At 39.0% G+C, this 14,907-nt stretch overlaps 1 protein-coding gene across 5 annotated transcripts in view; it reads right to left on the reverse strand.

Annotated features, from left to right (window-relative positions):
• Positions 1-257: 257 nt before the first annotated feature.
• The window catches only part of RBPJ (recombination signal binding protein for immunoglobulin kappa J region), a 103,288-nt gene continuing 88,638 nt past the window's right edge, over positions 258-14,907 (reverse strand). For 4 of the 5 annotated variants that reach the window (XM_042936755.1, XM_042936750.1, XM_042936751.1 and 1 more), the window contains 6 exons: positions 11,020-11,157; positions 10,751-10,863; positions 6,325-6,465; positions 5,117-5,272; positions 4,668-4,771; positions 258-4,510 (listed from right to left, as the gene is read on the reverse strand). In XM_042936755.1, the coding sequence (XP_042792689.1) occupies positions 4,195-4,510; positions 4,668-4,771; positions 5,117-5,272; positions 6,325-6,465; positions 10,751-10,863; positions 11,020-11,157 (968 nt within the window). In that variant the 3' untranslated portion in view covers positions 258-4,194. The remainder of the gene's footprint in view (positions 4,511-4,667; positions 4,772-5,116; positions 5,273-6,324; positions 6,466-10,750; positions 10,864-11,019; positions 11,158-14,907) is intronic. The other variant, XM_042936754.1, reaches the window with a different exon arrangement.

Here is a 14,907-nt window from a genome sequence, read left to right on the forward strand (position 1 = left end):
GGGTGACAAAGCCCCTTTCCTTATTTATTATGTACATGGAGAAAACCCCCAAAACTATCTCTCTGGAAAGCATTACACAGTTACAAATACTGAATAGGAAATGAGCATAGCTATCGCTTTGACGTGATATAGACAGCAAGGTAAGATTTTTAATACGCAAACTGTGATACGTAATTTAATTCTACTTCATGAACTATTCAGAGAGCCAAGACGCAAAGACGTGCATCAGGCACAGCCAACAGAAGACTTTACAATGGTTTGCGTTTCCTTTTTTATTTATTCCTTGAAACTGCCCGTATTGCAGGTTTCTCATGGGCGAAATATGGAACTGAGCAGATTCTTTTTTCTACAAAATTATGGTATAAACTTGCTCAATTTTCTATCTTATTGCTAATAAACCTTACAGGCGCACAGTTTGTAAAATAAACCCCTTAAGGACTGAATGCGTACAGCATGCTGCAAGGTACAAGAAATAAGCTAAAAATGAGCATATAAACCTACGTCTGGACCAACACAGTACTGAATGCCGGCAAACATTTATCACGACACAGGGAAAAATTAATAGGAGATACAGTTCAGTCCTGAAAGGGTTAAATAGAAACCCTAATATATTATTGTTTCTAATCATCCAGCCCACATTACAGTGCTTGAAAACAAAATCAGAAGTACCGAACACACATTTGTTCAGCACTCATTAGAAAACACAGCTGCTTTTGAAATCAAAAGTAAGTAACTTGGTTAATAATTGAATAGCATTTTGTTTAAAAAAGGAACCCCCTCCCCCACCCTGTGGATTATCTGGTTAAACAGGACGAGTTTAGTTCTCAAAAACTGCATGGGGAATATTCTGTGAGGGCACAGATGGTACCAGTTTCATTAAAAACAAAAACAAAAACGAAAACTAACCAGTTATGATCGCAAATAAGTCTGTGCAGAAGAGGGATAAATATTTCACTAACACATATATGAGGATGCCTTTAGTTGCCACAGCTGAAGAAAAGTCAGCAGCAGGTTAAATATTATACTAGTGTTCGATTCTGAAATCATTCAAAATCAAAAGGGCATTCTGCATTTAAAGCCTTTAACTTGCCTTCCCAATCTATGTGATCAATTCGATGGAACTAAAAAACAGACTGGATCATGGACTCAGCTTCTAGCATATTTTTAGAAATTGCGTAGCTCACGAGAGCACAAGATACCCTTCTAAAACAGAATTTTAAAAAACCAGAAACAACCCAAAACTCGAATGTTTTCTAACTGAAGTGGTCACCATTCTAAGAAGAGCATCTAGCATCTCTAATAATGCCATCGGAGGAGGGGCTGTATTCTACTATAACCAGAGGACAAGGCTCCTATAAATTATACACTGAAAATGATTTACAAATCCATAAAGATTTTTTTTTAAAGCAGCTGACAAAAGAACTACTGATAAAAAAAATAAGCTACAACAGAAATCATTTCAGTCTTTAGTTTGTGGTATGCAGAATGGCATAAAATAGCAAGGGAAATGTCTGTAGAAGTACATTCTTGGACTTTTCAAACAAACAAAAAACAAACAGGAAAAGGCTTTACAGTCTAGTATTTCAAAATTATCTTATTAAAAGAAACAAACAGCCAAAATAAGGTATAATTAAATAGTAAAAAAGCAAAGTTCATTTTAACAAAGCCATAAACTTGAAGAATTAATTTGAGCTGCAAAGCTACGTAAGGAATAGTCTGTTCTTCAAAAGTATCTCATCTGTTATCGGTTAATTTAACATAGTTTTGTATGTAACTAAACACCAAACCTGGGAAGTGGAGGAAACTTGTGGCCCATTGGAAGTAAAGCGGCACTGAAAATATATTTCCACGCTCCGAACCAAAAGCAGTGTAAAGATTACTTCCATGACTCAACAGAGAAGAATAAATACTACTCAGAAATAAGCAAGTTTGCAAGAAAGAGCTAGTAAACAGTTAAAACAAAGAAAGGTAAGGCCACAATTCTGCCCTTGATCACTGGATCAGATTTGAAGTGTGAGGCAGGGTCAGCTTACAAGAGAAGCTAGTGACTGGAGCAGATCTGAAGAGAAGGCTATACATATAGAATAATGCAGCCTGTGAGTAATTAAAAAGGCTTGCAGTACGATAAAACCACAATAACTCTGATTTAACCAGTAATGTGTTTTACAAGTGACTTCCTCCTTGAAAACTGAGGAAAAGGTGATTTAGAGAAGTTAGGAATTGTATTTACAATGACACAGTCTGAGCAAAAGAATGAGTTGACGAAGATAACAAAGCTGGGGAGAGGGGGAAAGCTACTAATGTTTACAAAGTCTACCGATGAAGACGTTTTCAAAACAGCCCATGACACCAGAAAGACAATGTTCTGTATGGCAACACTGTGGGAAGTTAGTTTTGCATTCATAAGGTACTTGTGGCTCCTGTTTTATGGGACAGTAAAAGCTTACCACACTCTAGAGGTAGTTTTGAACTCTAGAAAGAATGATTGTAGTACTAGACTGTGTCCAGAACATCACACACATGGTTCCTGTACTAAATGTAGCCCAGTGAGTCAGCTGCAATTTCTAAGAAACTGAACAAAGGCCTGACCAGAGTGCAGGAATGGAAGCAAGGAAAAACCGGTGAGCCTATAGCATGGAAGGGCCAACACACAACCCGAATGCAACGAAATCTTAACTGAATGGAAAAGAAATGTCTTCTGAGTAGGAGACATCTGTGGAGACACTCAGCACTGGGGAAGAGAAGACAGAGAAGTCAGGAGAGAGATGAAAAGATTAATTGCATTTGCAGTTTTACAATCTCACAACTATCTGTTCTAAAGTACTGTCTTCCAAGCTATTTGAGTTGGTCATCTAATAAAAGCATCTTGTTTCAAGGTTACAATGATGTTTTGACCTAGGCTACCAAAAAAATAATAATAATAATAAAATAAAAAAAAATAAGTAAACAAACACATGCTTTTGCTGAGATTTTCTCATTATACAATAAGGGCACCATCTACCAGCTGGTAGCAAATACTTCTCATGATATTTTTTTTTTTTTTTTGTCCTATGCTAACAAGGCGGAAAACACCCTGCTGAAGGAGATCACTGGGAACATTCCAAGTTCAAAATAAAATGTTTAACTTACACATAATACAAGTTATGTACAAGATTAGGAGTGGGGCGGGGGACCTGAACGAATCTGGAACATGTAGATACATTTACACATGGGCAAAGGGGAGAGAACACTTCAAATACCAACATGTTCTGCACCATGAATTCATTAATGACTAAATGGCCACATTTAATTCCACGGAAATTTTAGAACCTCTTGGAATACCACTATAAATACATTTAGAACAACAACAACAAAAAAAGGAAAACAAGGAAAGAACTACCAACAGTGTCTGAGAATAGAGACTAAGTTAACATACATTGCATGTACTGCAGGCAAGGCAGAGGCATTTTTTTTAAAGCTTTTGCACAGACTTCATATAATCTTAAAAAAAAAAAAAAAAATAGGCGGGCCTTTACAAGATTTGACTTGCTGAAATCAGAACAATTTTGACTCGTGAAAAGTCATAAGACATCAGCTTTAAAAAAATAAAATAAAATAAAAAGATCAGTTCCAGCCTTAAACCAAACAAAAAAAACCTGGAAGAATATGGTAATTAGGTTAAACAAGCATGGTCAGGCTTGGAACTTGAATGTACTGTAGAGCAAAAGCTCAGACGGGGTGGGGAGGAGAGGGACCTATTTGGTAACAAAGGTGTACTATATACTGTGATATAAAAAAAGGTATGGTGAAAATGTACCTTTTGCTAAAGCTTATACAAGTTCCTTGGTCCGTAAAAACTATGTTAGATTTGTGTCTTCTAGTTTGATTAACTTTTATTCCAGCCACATCTCTATTTCTTGCCCATTTAAACAAAACCAAACAAAAACCAACCAAACAAGAGTAACAGCCGAAAACAATCGATTCCCAATAGTTTGTACATTTCGACGTTTTGTTTGTTTGCTTTACTGCGGCTTCTGCACTTCAGATCAGCACTTGTAGGTAATGGGGTTTCTGAACAGTATCACCTGGTATGAAAAGTTTTCCCAAGAAACCACAAAAGATTGTTCATTTTTTTTTCTTTCTTTCTTTTTTTTTTTTTTTTGTCAACATTTTGCCGCACTCAAGTCAGTTTAAGTCCCAGCAAGAAGCCGGTAGTTAGGACACCACTGTTGCTGCAGATGATGTGACACTGGTAGAATTTGTGCTGACATTTGTGTAACTTCCCTCGCTGTTTGTGTTTGATTCATTAGGGGGCACTTGGCTTGAACTGGCTCGAAGGATTGCTCCTGCCGCACTGCAGTGTGGCCGTGGCCCTGGTTCCGGTGTGTAGGTAAAGGTAAGGCTGGTGGAATAAATGATTCCATCATTACGGACCAAAGTTACTGGAACCTGGACTGGCTGCCGGACCCATCGCCAGCCCTCCCGGAATGCAGAAATGTCTGGGACAACACAGAGCATACTCTCTCCACATCTGAGGAGGAAATATAAAGCACTTAAAAGGAAGGTAAATTTTAGAACTGGAACTTAAAACAAGGTTGCTCGATACATTACGATCAGTATTAGGAAAGAATCTCATGTACCCAACCCCATCAAAAACTCTGGATGACGTAAAAAGTTTCATTAAGTACCTGTACATAGTTTCAGCTTCTACATCCCCAAACCACACTCGTAAATTTGGAGTGAAATTCTGTCCTGTAAGTTCAAGCATTGCTACGTCCCCACCGCCATTCAACTGAAATTCACAGAAAATCAGAACAATGTTGAGAAAACTTTTCATTTTCCATTAAAGTACACATATTAGTTTTTCATTTGACTATGATTTGTGAAAAAAATGGAAAAATAAAACTCTTCTTTTAAATAATATGATTATAAGGACAAAATGAGCTAAAAAACATCTCAAGATAATATAGTTAAACTTAAATTTTCTTATATAAAAAGTATGCTTTTATTTTTTTTAATCAACAAACAATGTATTAAAATCTCCAAATCTTATGATTAATTGTGAATAAAATCATGCTAAGTCAGAGCAGAGAAAGCAACTGCAAAGAGCTAAAAGTCAACTTGTAAGGGGTCTCACCTGAAGACTTTCTACGACAGGCACAGGGGTGACTGGGGCAAGGACAGGGCCCATCCCCTCGTAAAATGTATACTCTGCCTTATCCGTACTAATGATTGTCCAGGAAGCTCCATCATTTATCATCTCTTTATTTGGTTCTTTTGGGCATGGAGTGGCCTGATGAAGAAAGAAATGTTTAGAAATGGAAGTTTACATACACTGCAGTATAAAGACAATTTTAACAAGGTAACATTCATAGACTGGAGTTAACAGGCAGACAATTTACTACAAATTTCTGAACTTTCCAAACATGGCGCTCTGCCAATCCCTAACTAAACACAGAGCATCAATATGACAACCTCACATCCAGTAGTTTTTTATACCATGAAATATTTCAGGGACATATTAAAAATAATACCTTTCAGAATACCCATTTAAGAGCACACCAGTACCTGCATAATTTCTTTAATAAAAGATAGTATTCGTGATGTAAATAGCTACTTAAAACTCTTTATGGGTCCCTAAGAGAATAAGAGCCCTTCAAGCGTCGAGAGCAGTTAAACCTAGGTACTCCCAGCAGGAGGAAACCAAGATGTGAACTGGCAACCCCCCACCCCTACCTTCAAACACCCAGGCCAGTCCAGCAGTTCTGGGCTGAGGAGGACGGCTGTATGTGGCCATCTCTCTGAAACAGGGTCTTCAGGTGTTTACAAGTGCGTTTCACACGAAGTGTTAACCATCCCATTAAATCATCTGCCCATGTCATAGACGTCTTCGTGAAAGACTTCTAGTAAACGCAGTTAAAAATCAGCTTTCGAAACATTTCCTCATTACTATCTAGGAAGACCTCGACGTAAATCTGATAATTATGAACCCTCCCCAGAAATGTGTGTGCATCTATATACAACATCTTCACACAGTTTCAGAGGACTCAATGAACACCCAAAATCTACTTTTGGATGATCTGAGAACCTTTTTTGATTCCCAGAAATCGATATTAACTGTCTCTCCAAGAACATGTTTATGGATTTGAGTTCTTCCTTGAGGTGGGATGACTGCCATGTCTCAGGATCAAGTAGGTTAAGAACTTTCAGACTTGAGAAAAATACCTGAAAACGGCTTTGTGTCTTTGGGTACAATTAACATTAAACAAGAGTTTTAGGTTTCTGTATGCTGCTAACCGAATAGCTGACACTTTTTTTTTTTTTATCAGTAATTTAAAAACATACCTGAAACTGGATTATTCTTTCTTGAGAAAGGCACAAGTACATTCTTTCTGTATCCTTAAGGTAAAATGCACATTTATGGAGTTGTGATACAGGATCATCTGCATCCAGTAATGCGGTTTGCTTATCCACTTTCCTAATTATCTATAGTTCAATAATTAAGAAAGAAAAGGTCATCACATATGGAGAGCTTTCATTCTGGACACTGCCAAGGGCACACGGAAAGAATATGCTATAACAACACATCACAGTGTATATACAAAAACATTTACAAACACTAAGGCTAGGTATAAAAAATACTTTCAGATCACAAGCATGGCAGGATGTGGAAATGGTTACCTTCTTCTGGGAATACCTGAAAAACAGGGCAGGCAAGATACTCATTTTCTAGATCACTGCCTTTCAAGCTTTACTGTGCATACAAATCATCTGGGGTTTTTGTTAAAAACACATCTGTTCTAATCCCACAGATTTCACGTGGGCCTAATAGTCTGCATTTCTAACAAGCTGACAGCTGGTGTTAACCCTGCTGGCCAATGGACCGTATTTTATGTAGCAAGTTCAGTTGACTTTTCCAATGATATACAATCACATCAGAAGAAAATCTCTGAAGACTACTCTCCCTCCCCGCTCCCTCCCTCTCCGTGTGTGTGTGTGTGTGTGTGTGTGTGTGTGTGTGTGTGTGTACATATACATATAATTAAAAACCTGGGGCACCTGGGTGGCTCATTCGGTTGGGCGTCCGACTTCGGCTCAAGGTCATGATCTCACCGTTTGAGTTCAAGCCCCGCGTCAGGCTCTGTGCTGACCGCTCAGAGCCTGGAGCCTGCTTCAGATTCTATGTCTCCCTCTCTCTCTGCCCCTCCCCTGCTCATGCTCTGTCTCTCTCTCTCAAAAATAAACATTAAAAAAAAATTAAAAAAAAAAAATAAAACCTAAGATAAGTATCATTTTGTAGATTAGGAAACTGGCTCAGAGAAGTCAGGTAACTTGCTCAAAATCACCTGGTTAGAAGCTGAATGACCAGAATGTGATTCCAGGGCTGGCTGCCTGCCCAGACTGAACTCCATTACATTTTATAATCCAAATATTTCACAAAATATGTATAGGTGTCTGAAAGATAATCCTATCAAGTGTGAGAAGTCCCTTAGCCCATTGGAGGTAATCACTACGTGTTTGATGATTATGAAGATCACCTCCAACAGCATACAAACATGTTACAGAACTATTTCTCATCTAAAATCAAAAGTAAAGAAATTCCTTCCTCGACGGTATGTCACTCTCCCTTCCTCTCCACTCCACGGGTCCCCTTTATACCAAACTCTTCTTCCTCACTGCACAGTCCCCTTAAGTAACTCCAGACTTTTGTCTCTAAGTCTCCACCAAATTGCCCCTGTCGAGGGCCACCAAGGACATCCAGAGAGATGAATCCATGGGCATCACGAGGCATCTGTCCTCACCTTATTAGCTTTCTCAGAAGCACTGACACAGATGTCCTCCTTTTGGGGACAGCCCTGCTCTAACTGGCCTTTAGAGTGTCCCAGAGCTGAGTCCTCTTTTCTCCTCCCTCCATCCTCTTTCCTTTCTGCACTATTTAGAGGTTGGCAATTCCTGAAGTTGTATCTCCAGCCCCAGCCTCTCTCCTCTGGCACGCAACTTGTATATTTAACTACCTACTCAACAGTTCTACTTAAGACATTTAATAGGCTTCTTCAATCTCGATTAAAACCCAAACTTTTAGGGACAGCTGGGTGGCTCGGTTAAGCGCCCGACTTCGGTTGAGGTCATGACCTCACAGTTTGTGAGTTCGAGCCACGCATCAGGCTCTGTGCTGAGAGCTCAGAGCCTGGAGCCTGATTTGGATTCTAGGTCTCCCTCTTTCTCTGCCCTTCCCCCATTCACCCTCTGTCTCTCTCTTCTTTCAAAAGTAAGTAAACATTAAAAAAAAACAAAAAAAACAAAACAACAAAACACCCAAACTTCTAACTTCCTCCAACTCACAGCTCAGTAAATGGCACCACCACTCACTCAAATGCAAAAACTTTGGAGTCAGCCTTGACTCCTTGTTTTCTCTTATACCTAATCATCCAAACTGTCAACAAATTCTATTAAGTCTACTTTCAAATAAATGTGTCATCTCTCATCACCTTACTGCTACCATCCTGAATTATGACCAAAGTCCAACCACTGTCTCTCTGTTCCCACTGCTACACCCCATGTTCTCCTCCTCACAGAGCAGCCAGAATTATCCTCCTAAACATAAATCAGTCATCATGCCCTGGTTAAAACCTTCCAGTGGCCTCCTGGCATATGTAGGTAATATAAAGTCCATACTCTAGACACGGAGAGAGACTGTACAAGATGCCATCACATCTACAAGGCTGACCTTGTAGCCTCATTTCCCACCCCTCCCCAGTTCAGACTACAGCGCCTTCCTCACTAGTCCTCACCACTCCGGTCTGACATTCTGTCTCCACTTGTGCTGTCTGTCTGAAATGCCCTTCACAGTTTGTGGTTCCCACCTTCGTTCTGGTCTCTGTTCAAATATACCCACTTTGAAGATTTCTCCGACCACTCCAAGCACTCCCCAAGGTCTCTAGGTCTTTACCCTGTTTTAACTTACTTTCCTAACATTTGTGTTAACCTTTAATACGTTAATATGGTTATTTCTTTAGCTAATGTTGTCCATCTCCCTAAAACTGCAAGCTCCATGAGGAAAGAAAGCCCATCTTGCTCACCACTGTATCCAGCATCTAGACAGTGTCTGGCACATGGAAGGTTCAGGACTATTTATAGAATGAACCTGTGCACGTAGGACAGTAACACATTGCTCCACAATGAACATCCTTCACAGTAACTACTGAGTTTTATGAGGATTAAATCAATATATGTAAAGTGCTTAGAACAATACTATTAATATCATGCAATAATATTGGCTTTTATTACTTGGTTTACATCTCAATATCCAAAGATTTTTCTTTAACTAAGCTACAATTGTATAAAAGTCCCCATGTTTAAAGTTAGCATTCTTCATGTTTACATTTTTTAGCTCTGCAGGTCATTTAGTCAGAATATCTTCCATTCTACTAACACCACACCCATTTTCGAGTTTAAAGGGAGACAGCACACTTTAGCGATGAGAACTTCTAAGAAGTCTTCGAGACTGACTAAATTCAAGCAAAATGTTTCAGTCTGATGCTAAAGTCTTAGGGCAATATTTAAATTTGAGGAGGTCTGGATTTTAGAGAAATGACTGAGTTTTGAATGACGTAAGCCTTCAGCACTCACTCATCCTTCTCCTCTACGTGAGAGTCATGACTCGTCTGCAGCCCTGTTGTTCGTGCGCCCCACGGTTTCTGCACTAGCTAGTGAGAAGCACATCGTGAACGTGAGCCATGTTTGGTTCCATTTTATCCCCACAACAGTTCTCTGGACAGAGACCCTACTGAACGACCTCTCACCAATAAAGAAACCAAAGATGGCCACTACTATTTGGCATCAGAAACTTGCTTTGGTCATTTCTAATTATCAAGAAAAGGAAAGAAATCTGAGACACCTGGCAATGCAAATGTTACAACCTAAGCCACGTGTGTGGTGAATTCTACATTCCTAAAACATCAGGGAGAACTCCAGCCGGCGCTCTCTCCCGCGCTGGCCCTGTAGCTCGCTGGTACAGTATCTACCGTATTTCTGAGATAAACTGGATACAGCCCAACACTGTGTCCCTACCCCCCAACCCCCGGACCTTGAATCAGACATACTCCTAAATCCCCTCCGCCTTTAACATAACTAACTTTTCTTTCTGAAAAGGAGGGGGAATATAAAGCGGGAGTATAAGGGGCTTTTGCGTTCATTTTGCGAAGAAAAGCAGTTTTTACAGTTTCAAAATCGTCCTAGCGAACAAAAAGTCCTAAACACCGTGCTTCTCTCTCAGAGTATGAAATAACAATTTAATTTTTAATAACTCTATCTTCTTGTTGGAGAGTAAACTAGTAAAAACTATGCTTATATTTTTAAAGAAGTAAGAATTTCTATGCTTCTGAAACTTGGTCCTGTGGTGGGATATAGCAGGTACCACAAAGAATGAATATAGTATATCTGTACTGGTTAAGGAAAGAAATCATAATGCAATTATTTAGTGCCCTCTATTGAACATGTTCAGATATGCAACCAAGAAGCAAAACGCCACCAAAATTTATTAGAAACAGTGTAACAGAAAGTCATTAATAATGCATTCACAAAAATTGGCTGTCTGCCTTAAATCGGTTTTTGAATAAGGTGGGTGTGATTGTCAATAATCAATAGCAGTGATTATTGACACGTCTTCTTAAGTTAAAAAATGAAACCGAAGCATATTTTTACATCTGAACGCTGTGCCTTTTTGGTGTTCTTAATTTTCACCACACACAGCAGCAAGAGCAGAGCATACCAGTCTGGGGAGAGCCATGCCGGTAACCGAGCACACAAGTTTGACTGTCTGTCCATAGTGGATGTAGCCATCACGAACTGTGAATTCTTCTCCTTCTGATTCATCATCATCCACTACAGTGGAATGACAAAAGAGATCGAATTATTATCTTTTAGAATTCTTTAATATACTTAGGAAAATGATAAAACTTAATAGATCTGTGTGTCTTATTATCAAAGAATTTCAACAGCTTCACACTAAAAACATCAAATACACATTTTCATACTCACAGAGATGAATGTAAAATGCTCCCCACTGCTGAGAACTGGCATGGAAATTACCTCCTTCTACATGCAAGTATCTGGTACTAACTGTCTGGGATCGAAGTCGATTAAACAGAGCCACCTTTGTTCCTGAGGCAATGCACACTGCAAAGAAAAAACAGCTTCTATTTATGTGACTGGGGGGAAAGGACCTGTACCTGGCAAGTTATAATTATTCTTTACTATTACTTAATAATTAATAGATTCTGCTAACAAATTGATACCCTAAAAAAAAAAAAAATCAAGGTAACTCTCATTAATGATGTCGGGCTAAAGATGTAAAATACGTCCATAAGATATTTTTTAAATGAGAACTATATAGTATATTTAATGCAGTGCTGTTCAGTAAAGGGATATTCTTAAATATCCAACAATAGGAAAGTGATTAAATACATTATAATATCATTCACCTATTAAATAATGTGTATCAAAATGCACTGGTTAAAAAAAAAAAGTATCTCCCTAGTATATCACTGAGTGGAAAAACGGGCTATAAAACCCTCTCTATACTGTGGTTCCATTATATATGTATTTATGTGGCTGTACGTGTGTGCCCACGTGCTCACATCCAATCCTATGGAATGTACTCAGGAGTCGAGAAGAATGTTTAGCAAAGTTGAGGCCAAATGCCCCTGGATATTGTGATTTTAGAGATTTTGATTTCTTCTAAATACCCTGAAGTATATAGCATTGCATGAAATTTCTTGAAAAACCAACCACATCTATGTAAGCAGGAAAATATTCTGAAAGTGAAATATGTTCTCTGTCAATAAGAAACTTACAATCAACAGAAAAAGTGACTTTAAATAAAATCCTATAATTTGAATTGGAGATGGTGTGAATCCATGACATTAGCAAGAACACCCAACTCCCATTATGAAGTAAGCCTTGTCCTCTAGCAACAACAACAAAAACCAAAGAACAAATTTAAATCTGAGCAAGCATCTAAATGGACTACAAAGATGCTCTCCTTGACCCAACTTAAAAAATTTTTAAGTTTATTTATTTTTGAGAGAGAGAAAGAGAGAGGGAAGGAGGGGGAACATGAGCGGGGGAGGGGCAGAGAGAGGGAGACACAGAATCCAAAGCAGACTCCAAGCTCTGAGCTGTCAGCAGAGCCCGACGCGGGGCTCGAACTCACGAACAGCAAGATCATGACCTGAGCTGAAGTTGGACCCCCAACCGACTGAGCCACCCAGGCGCCCCTCTCCTTGCCCATACTTTAAAGACAGGCTCCTCTTCCCTCTTGGCCTTCCCAGCCCAGTTACTGCAAGATTCCCTAAGTCTTTCTCCCACCCCTGACATCTGATTAAGTTCCTCATGCGCCACCCTGAGTATCTGATCACCAGAGAGAGGCCAGCCTTTAGCAAAAATCCTGTTAAGCTGGCTCCTCTAGAGCCCCTGTACCCTTAATGTTTCCTCTTGGTAATGTTCTATCCACTGCCCCCTCCCCTCACTCTGTTCCTGGACTAACAATCCACTGAGCTCAGCTCCACACTGAAGTCTCTTCTCCCTTCTGTGACAGTACTGAATACAATCTGTCTTTACCACCTTTAACTAGTGTCTGGCTCTACTGTGTTCTCTTTGACACTACCAGTTTGTAAGATACATTAAACTACACCAAGGAAATGAAATTAGCAAAATCCAGTATGTGGTAATCTCTCAGGGCCAAATGACTCAGTCTCTTCAATAAATACATTGCAAGGAGAGAGAGCCACGAAGAGGGAATCCAAAGACAAAGAGTACTCAAGGTGGGGTGCCTGGGTGGCTCAGTTGGCTGAGCATCTCTTGATTTCAGCTCAGGTCACGATCCCAGGGTCAAGGGACAGAGCCCTGCAGGCATCAGGCTCCCTGCTGAGCAAGGAGCCAGCCTATTTGCTGTCTCCCCTACTCCCTCCCTCTGCTCCACTCACTCTCTCTCTCATTCTCTAAAAACTAAATAAAATACAAAAGAAAATAAGTAAGTAGACATGTTTACTTTAAAAAATACTCAAGGACATGTCAATATAATATATAGTGTAAATATCTGATGGGGATTCAAAATTTGAATTCTGATTCAACCAAAGTACTAACAAAATGGCATTTTAGATAATTTTAAACTTGTTTAATTAGACATTTGATAATATGAAGAAATCATTTCTTTTTATACTTGTTTAAGACTGGCCTGCAGTTAAGATCAGTCTTGAAATTAGAGGCTGGACACAGAGCTTTCGTATAATTATGCAACTCTGTCTACTTTACTATGTTTCAAAATTTCCATAATATAAATGGTTATAATAATAATGACTGAGGGAACTAAAACCAACCAATATATAAAAACCGAGTAAGTTCATAATAAAACAAAATAAAAACAAGCAAACTAAACAAAACTCCTAAAACCTTGAGCACTTTCAAAAAATACTACTGCTGTTCTGCAAATTAGTAAGCAAGTGTCTATCCTGCCTTTTCTCTGCAGACTATTATTTGAAACAAAACGCTAACAAGTTCTAAGTAAAAGAATATGAAAAAGCCCTTCATAAAACACTAGATTTAAGCAGCCATCGTCAGTGGCTAATGGTTGCTGAGGAACTCTGTACCGATGGATTAGGCTAGCAACAGCTCAACTTACTATAAACAATCTTAACAGGACAAGACGTGGGTATCATCTCAGGTATCATCTCTGACTTCTGATTAGAAGAAAACAAACATATAGAGGACCAGCTAATTCTAAAATACGTCTTTAGGTCTAACCACCAGTTTATGGAAAATATGAGAGACAGAGGCACAAGTAATCAGCCAGATCCGGAATATGGAAATTCCAAAGGAAAAATTACCCAGTTTCTTCAGCAAATGACATGGAAAGATTGGAGGGGGAGAGAACACACTATTATAGGTTAAAATGTATGGGCCTTATTTGGATCCAAGTTTGAACAGGCCAACTGCTAAGAAAAGAAACACACGCACACACACACACACAACTGTAAAATAACACTTCAGAGACCATGTAATAAGTCTGCACACGGACTGGTTTTTAGATGGCATTAAAGCACTACTGTCAATACTTTTAGGCACCACTACTGCAGAAATGATGGTTGAAAGAACAGGTCATCTGAGATTTCCATTAAAATATTCCAGAAGTCAGAGGAGGAAGGACCATGGAAAAAATGAAACAGAACTGGCAAAACCTGTTGAGGCCAGGGGGCCGGTCACCTTACACAAGTGTCTCCCTTTTAGGTAAGTTTGAAAATTTTCATAATAAAGAGTTAAAAAAAAAGAAAAAGAAAATTGGGTGCAGGGGTTGCAATGTGTAACTCAGTCAGACAGCGTTTATCTTTGGTATTTGGTAGGTCTAAAAATCTGCTCATGAGGCAGCAGTCTTTGCCAGAGCAACTGTGTTAAACATTTTGTTTAGGTTTTCAGGAAGGACTTCCACAGCCCATTTGATAACAGTGTTTCTCAAAGAGGAGCTTTTGATGTTCTTGGGGGATCAATTCTCTGGAATGAGAACGAGGACTTTTAGCGTCACTGGTCTGATGCATCCAATGCCATCAGCACTCCCTGTGGTCACTGACAGCACAAGGAATAAATTCCCACTTCCCATATGCTTCTGGGGAACAGTGCAGAAGCAACTCTGGTTGGGAACCATCTCCGTAGACCGGGCATTGTCCATTTCAATTAAAAAAAAAAAAAAAAAAAAAAGATGACCATAAAATGGCAATAATACATGTGACGGTTTCAGATTAAGTGGAGGGCCACAAAACCATTACTAACAAATGAATTTGCTATCAAAAAGCAATTTTCAGTTAAAAAAATAGTTGAATTTGTCTTATTAATCCATCAGGGGAATTGGTGACAAAAAAGAAAACTCAAGGATAC

The sequence above is a fragment of the Panthera leo genome, chromosome B1 (assembly GCF_018350215.1).
Source record: "Panthera leo isolate Ple1 chromosome B1, P.leo_Ple1_pat1.1, whole genome shotgun sequence".
Lineage (NCBI taxonomy): Eukaryota > Metazoa > Chordata > Mammalia > Carnivora > Felidae > Panthera > Panthera leo.